This window comes from Lepidochelys kempii, chromosome 6, assembly GCF_965140265.1.
Source record: "Lepidochelys kempii isolate rLepKem1 chromosome 6, rLepKem1.hap2, whole genome shotgun sequence".
In the NCBI taxonomy this organism is placed as follows: Eukaryota; Metazoa; Chordata; order Testudines; family Cheloniidae; genus Lepidochelys; species Lepidochelys kempii.
This window is the reverse complement of record NC_133261.1, coordinates 66,829,571-66,836,258: the sequence shown is the minus strand read 5'-3', so window position 1 is coordinate 66,836,258 and position 6,688 is coordinate 66,829,571. Positions and strand designations below refer to the sequence as shown.

Here is a 6,688-nt window from a genome sequence, read left to right as displayed (position 1 = left end):
TATTTACTCCTTCCCATGACATAAGAACCAGAGGTCACCCAATGAAATTAATAGGCAACAGGTTTAAAACAAACATAAGGAAGCACCTCTTCACAGTGCACAGTCAATCTGTAGAACTCATTGCCAGGGGATGTTGTAAAGGTCAAAAGTATAACTGGATTAAAAAAAATTAGATAAGTTCCTGGAGGATAAGTCCATCAATGGCTATTAGCCAAGACTGTCAGGGATGCAACCCATGCTCTGGGTGTCCCTAAGCCTCTGCCTGCCAGAAGCTCGAACTGGATGCCAAAAGATGTGGGTCACCTGATAAATTGCCCTGTTCTGTTCATTCCCTCTGACGCATCTGGCACTGACCACTGTCTGAAGACAGGATACTGGGCTAAATGGACCATTGATCTGACCCATTATGCCCATTCTTATGTTCTAATTTAAATCAAGCCCAAAATTAGCCCACATTGATTCCCATTAAAGTCACAAACACCTTCTGTTTGTTAGTAAGATGTTTTAGTACAACTGGAAAAAAAACACAAGGAAATGAAACAATAATAACTGTTTGAAGTCATTTTACGGAACTGATCTCAACTTACAAATGCAGGAAACTCAGTTCTGAGACTGGTTTCAGAGTGGTAGCCATGTTAGTCTGTATCAGCAAAAACAATGAGAAGTCCTTGTGGCACCTTAGAGACTAAGACATTTATTTGGACATAAGCTTTCATGAGCTAGAACCCACTTCATCAGATGCATGGAGTGAAAATACAGGAGCAAGTATAAATATATGAAAGGATGTGGGTTGCTTTACCAAGTGTGAGGTCAATCTAACGAGTTAATTCAATTAACAGCAGGATACCAAGGGAGGAAAAATAACTTTTGAAGTAGTAAGAGAGTGGTCCCTTACAGACAGTTGACAAGAAAGTGTGAGTAACAGTAGGGAGAAATTAGTATTGGGGAAATTAAGTTTAGGTTTTGTAATGAGCCAACCACTCCCAGTCTCTGTTCAGGCCTAATCTGATGGTATCCAGTTTGCAAATTAATTCCAGTTCTGCAGCTTCACATTGGAGTCTGTTTTTGAAGGTTTTTTTGTTGAAGAATTGCCACTTTCAGGTCTGTTATTGAGTGACCAGAGAGATTGAAGTGTTCTCCTAACATTCATTGTATCTCAGTACTACAAAGGTCTGTAAAGAGCAAATAACCTTTCAATTATATTTGTTCACTAAAGGCAACCACATGAGATTAAGGATGGACTTTTAGCTTTAAATCTGACACCCCGCACTTCCCGTTTTTCTGACCCTTAATCTAATTTAAAAATAGAACCATTGGTTTAATTTAATTACAAGATTTTTAAAATCTAAATTATTGTTATCTTTAGAAATGTCTTTAGGATAAAAATGAATCAAAGATTGCAAACCATGATCAATTTACTTTAAATCAATTTTAGTATTTCTAATAACCCATCTCTGTAATATGGCCTGCTCCAAAGTCTTTTCATTGACTTCAGTGGACTTCGATTCAGGCTCCGTGTGAGCAGCAGATATTGTGTATCAGATTATTTTATTAAGTAATATAGTATAGTGTGTAGATAAGCTATGTTACAAGGTGATGAGCCCATTTAAGAGGAAATGGGACCAGCCCCTTCTGTGCCATAAAATTAGCTCCTTCCCAACCTGAGGGGGTGGGGCTAAGAGGGATCAGTTGATGCTTTAATGGGCCTTAAAAAAGGACTCAGGGAATTCACTCTGGGAACAGAAAGATAGTGAGTAGGCATGCTGGTTCCTGTGGAAGGCTTTGAGGTAGGGTCCTGGTAATCTAGGAGAGCCAGTCTGATGCTGGGTGTTTGATACCAGAAGAAGGGGACATACTCAAAGGTAGCCCAGAAAGGGGCTGAGAACAGTGTGGTTTTAAGAACTGTTTTGTTTCTGGGACCTTCTTAGTGGAATCTTGCAACCCCTGCCAGGGTTAAGTTTGGTTGATGTGGGTGGAGGGCTAAGACACATGTCTAGCACTAATCTTTGTGTGGAGTTCATTAAAGAGCCCTGAACAAGAGGCACCCTAAGGAAGGGTGCTTACAGCCCATGAAGGGGTGCTTGAGTAGCAGGTGTCTTCCCAAGGACCTGTTGCCAGTTTAGCAGGAGTGTGATGGCTGCTTTTTGGGCCCTATCTCTTGTGAGGTTGAGTAAATAATTCTATTTGGAGCTTAGGATATGCAATAACTAGCAGGATAGAATCTTTAACTTTCATTGCATGATATTTAAAAATTTAAAGGTAAAGGGGAAATCCATATCCAAGCTCTCAAACCAAGAATCGGAACTCAAGGAAGAAATGAATGGGGGAAGGAATCTCTCTCTCCCCCCCCCCCATGGAGTAGCTGCTACGGCAGTCCAGAGGATGCAGTAGGCCTGTGGGGTGTTTGAGTGCCAAAGGATGCAGATAAATGCCTATTGGGATTTTCAAAAGTGCCTAGACTCCCATTGAAATAAATCTGGACTCTGATTTGCCCTTTCTGAATGGAGTGAAGACTTCTGCAGAGCAGCAGGTCGTCTGACTCTAGGCCTTCCTGTGCTCTGATACACAGGAAGCTTTTATGGATTAAAGGGTATCCGTCCTCCATCTAGCCTGCCCTTTCTTGCACAGCAGAGGTGCATGGGTTCTTCTGCTAGGAGACTCTTTGAAGTGTAGAGGCAGGACCAGGATTTGTCCCTAAAGGCTCACAACTCTATTTGCTTGTACTTGTATCTTTCTAGAGGGATGACTAGAAATTGCTTGTTGGCTGAGAGTTTACAACTCATCAACTCTGGCCTCACCTCTAGTCTCAGCCAGAGGGTGGCAACAGGTACATTTTAGGAATCTGCCTTTAGGCTGCACTCTTGAGTTCTTGTGCTATAGTAAAGCTGATTATATTTTAAAAAGTCCTTACTGCAGCAATAACAGGAGCAGAAAACAGCACCAACAATACCCCCTTGATGTAAATTATCCTACCCAGAGGGAAAACGGTGGGGACTTTAAAAGCAAGGCTGCTGGTGTTGCTAGAACAGGCCAGTACTTCAAACTGTCGGACGTGTTCTGTCCTCCCTTGACAAGCTGGAACGTTGTTGATTTCCTTGCAAGCACTGGGGTACTTGTGTGAAATTGATAAGCTCAGCAGTCCTTAAACACACACTGAAAATACAACACTTCCCCTTTAAAATACAGTCTGGAAAAGGTGTTAAACATTAGGCACCTCTACTGAACCCCGTTTAACACAGAATTTGTGAAAGTTTCACCTCGAAAGAGAATAATGAAGGGTGGTTAAAAGATTTTAAAAGCAAATTATTTTTTCACCCCCCCCCTTTCCCTAACACACACCGGGTTACTAATTAATGGCATAATGAACCATCTAGGCAGGCAGGTGCAGTACTTTGACTCCCAGGCCATCAGCACTGGGGATATTGTCACCCCAAGAGACCTTCTCGTTTATTGAGTGTTTCCCATGCGGCGGAGGAAAGCATTCAGCTGTTGCCTGTGGAGGGCCAGGGAATGCTGGGCTTTGCTGATGTAACGGGCTCCTTGCACTTTTCATTCAGATCTGGTTGGCTGCAAGCTGGCAGAGAGCCTGAGCGACGCCTCCAACTCCGATGAGGTCATCCCAGCTCCCTTTTTTGGCTACTACAGGCAAGGTCTGCGCTGCCTCAGCATTAAGGTCAGCTCGCTGCTCCCCCGGGAAAACTGATGCCTCTACGAAGCCCCCTGCCGCCCTTCCCCCAAGCCCAGCCCCCGCGATTCCCTTAAAGCCGGAGCCGGAGGGGATTGACCGCAGTGGATGTTCTCGTTTGCTCGGATTTGAACGCTGTTTGCGAGTCGGTTGCAAGAAATCGCGGAGCTGGTAGTGCCCGGGGCCCGCCTAACTAGGGCCAGGGCTGAGGCAACTCCCGAGCTCGCTCAGCCCGCTCCCCAATTCGTATCCACCCCACCCCATCCCCGGGCGGGGATGCATCGGCCGCGCAGGGAGCGGCGCGGGCTCCATCAGCTCTCGGTCCCCGGAGACTGGCCCCTCCGGGACAAGCGGCTCCTGAAGTAGGGGTTGCAGCTCGCCCCACACTCTGAGTGGCGGGAAGAGCAAGGGTTTCCCGCGCTGGGCGCGCTCCAGCCCGCCCTTCAGCACTCGCGCAGCTCCCTGCACGCCGGGCCGGAGACAAACTCCTACGGATGCGGTGGCAGAGTAACTCCAGGGCTCGCTGAGCAGCCCAGTGGCTGGCCTGGCCTGCGGCGCGTCCCTCTCCTCACCCGAGAGCCGGGCGGGAGCCGGAATCCCGCCGCAGCTCCCTGCCGCGGCTTCCGATGCCCTTTCGGCTCCGCAAGGCTTCGCCGCCCGCGGCCCCAGAAGAGACCCAGAGAGAAACTTCAGCACCCGGACAGCTGCCCTCGAGACGCGGGGACAGCAGCACCGCGGCGGGCTCCGCTCCCCGGCCCCGCCGGTGCGTCAAGCCACGCCCGTCCCGGGTTTCGCTCCCCGCCTTTGGGAGCGGGGACCCCGGGAGGGTGAGGGCAGCGACCTGGACCTGGTTCCACCCGCGCCAGCACAGCGATGGGGAGCTGACCTTCCTCCGCCGGCCGCGCGGCTCCGCATTCGGGTGCTGCATGTCAATGCCTTCTTCGGCCGGGAGTCTTCGTCTCTTTCGCTAGTTCAACCCCCCTCTCCCCGCAAATTTTCTGGAGAAAGGGGGGCTGATATCTGTGCAAAGAGCCTGCCCTGTCTGTCGTTTGGATTGGCAGTGCCAAGGCTGGAGGGTGCCTGGGCAGTGTATTGTACCAATGCAGCAACCCCGATGAGCTGCAGCGTTAGAAAGAAACCCAGGATTGACGCTGCTGTTGGGGGGTGAAAAAAACTTTGGCATCCGGGAAAAGCGTGTCTCTTCCCCCCTCCCCACCCCCCAGCCAAGCTTCTCTCTTCGGCGACCATAGAAAGAAATTTCCCCTCCTATGTAGCTGAGGGTAAAAGCGTACCCGGGGGGCAGCGCCACATCTGGCAGGGATTTGGGGGTTAAAATCCAGTGTCCGCCGCAATCAACAATGGCAAATGAACCGGTGATTCTGAATGTTTATGACATGGTGAGTATGAAACAATCTTAAGTTTGGGGGTGGGGGTGAGGGAGGGATGACAGCGTGCGATTGGTTGCAGAAAGACTAAGATGAGGAACGGGGCATCTAGACCTGGAGAGAGGCTGAATTTTCCAAGCTTGTCTTGTTCTGGATGACGGGGGTGGTGCTGGCTCTGGCTTTTTTTGCAGCACATCACAGCAGATTAACAGTAAAACTGTGCTGGATTTTCTGCAGATTAGGGAAATTGACTTTTCAATTTACGAAGCCCCAGCTAGAGAGAGAGAGGCGATCGCCTCTCCTATTCCTAGAACTAGATGCCCTTGACTTTCAAGGCTATCAAGCATCAGGCTGGAGAGAGAGCCCTGGGGGGAGGAAAAACAGTTTACAAAATATTCCTTTAATGTTGTTAAAACTAACAACCCAAATCCGAATGTCACATGTTTAGAACGGTTGAACAGAGGCTGTCATTAGGAAAAGGCTTGAAGAAATGACCTGAGTAATTTTTTTTTAAGGTGAATAGTAATTGCTTGAGTAATAAGCAATTTTAACTGATAAAGCTTCGGCAAGGGGGCATAGGAAGTGAAGTATTCTGCACTCCATGATCATGCCTGGGAATGTTCTCTTAAAGTTCACAGCATATTTAACAGCTCTCCTTACCATCCCTTTGTGGCAGGGGGAGGGAATTATTTGTGTAAAATCAATAAACAAAGCAGAAATCTCAAATACAACCTGTGCTACAACTCAAAACCATAAGAGGGCTTTGAAGAAACCATTTTATTTATGGTTCCCCCATACACTCATGAGAGTTGTACCCAGCTCCCTCTTAAATGATTGGCATTGAGTAGCATGCAGAGTGGGGACATTTTGATGGGGAAGCATTTCACTTGATTTGTCCTTTATAAGCCAAGAATGTGAAATTCCATCAGTCCCACAATTTTTAATCAACTTTCTGTGGAAAATACCACTTTATTAGGCCCAACATCTGACTTGATATTAACTATCCAATCCCATATTTTAAGAATTTATGGCATGACCCTTCATTTTAACTCCATACAGTGGTAATTAACACTAACTTTTAACAGAGTCCATGGAACATATAACACTCATATGCCAAATGAATTATGATGAGGAGATTCATAATGAATGCCAAAAATAGTAATAATGGAACACTTTAAGTGTTGGCATTTACAGCAAAGATTAAGTGATTCTCTGTCAGCTGGGAAGCCTTAAAGTACTCCTGTTGGGGGAGAAAAGTGCTATTTAAACTGTAACGCCTAGATCTAAGGACACAGAGGAATCCAGCTAGACTACCTTGGCATATACAATACTGAGCCTCACCTGAAGGCTCTCTCTGTTTTATGAACCACGCTGACATAAATTCATTTATTTTGGAATGCACTCTGCTGTAATCCATGTTTAATTGGTTGGCAGCCCAAAACAGTGCCTTATTTGTGAGACTGTAGTAGGCATCATTCTATCTAATGCCTTGGAAAGGTGATGTGTCAGAGGATGGTTCATTCCAGAAAGATTCAGACCAACACCACCTCCATTTTTTGGTTCCTTCATTTTTTTTTAGTAAGTGAATTCCCTGAGAAGGGTGTCAGCTTGACATCCC

At 46.8% G+C, this 6,688-nt stretch overlaps 1 protein-coding gene across 1 annotated transcript in view; it reads left to right on the top strand.

The window, feature by feature from the left end:
• The first annotated feature begins 3,616 nt into the window (after positions 1-3,616).
• LOC140913860 (deubiquitinase DESI2-like) overlaps positions 3,617-6,688 on the top strand; it is a 78,379-nt gene continuing 75,307 nt past the window's right edge. The window contains exon 1 of the mRNA XM_073350669.1: positions 3,617-5,082. Coding sequence (XP_073206770.1) covers positions 5,044-5,082 — 39 coding nt within the window. The 5' untranslated portion in view covers positions 3,617-5,043. The remainder of the gene's footprint in view (positions 5,083-6,688) is intronic.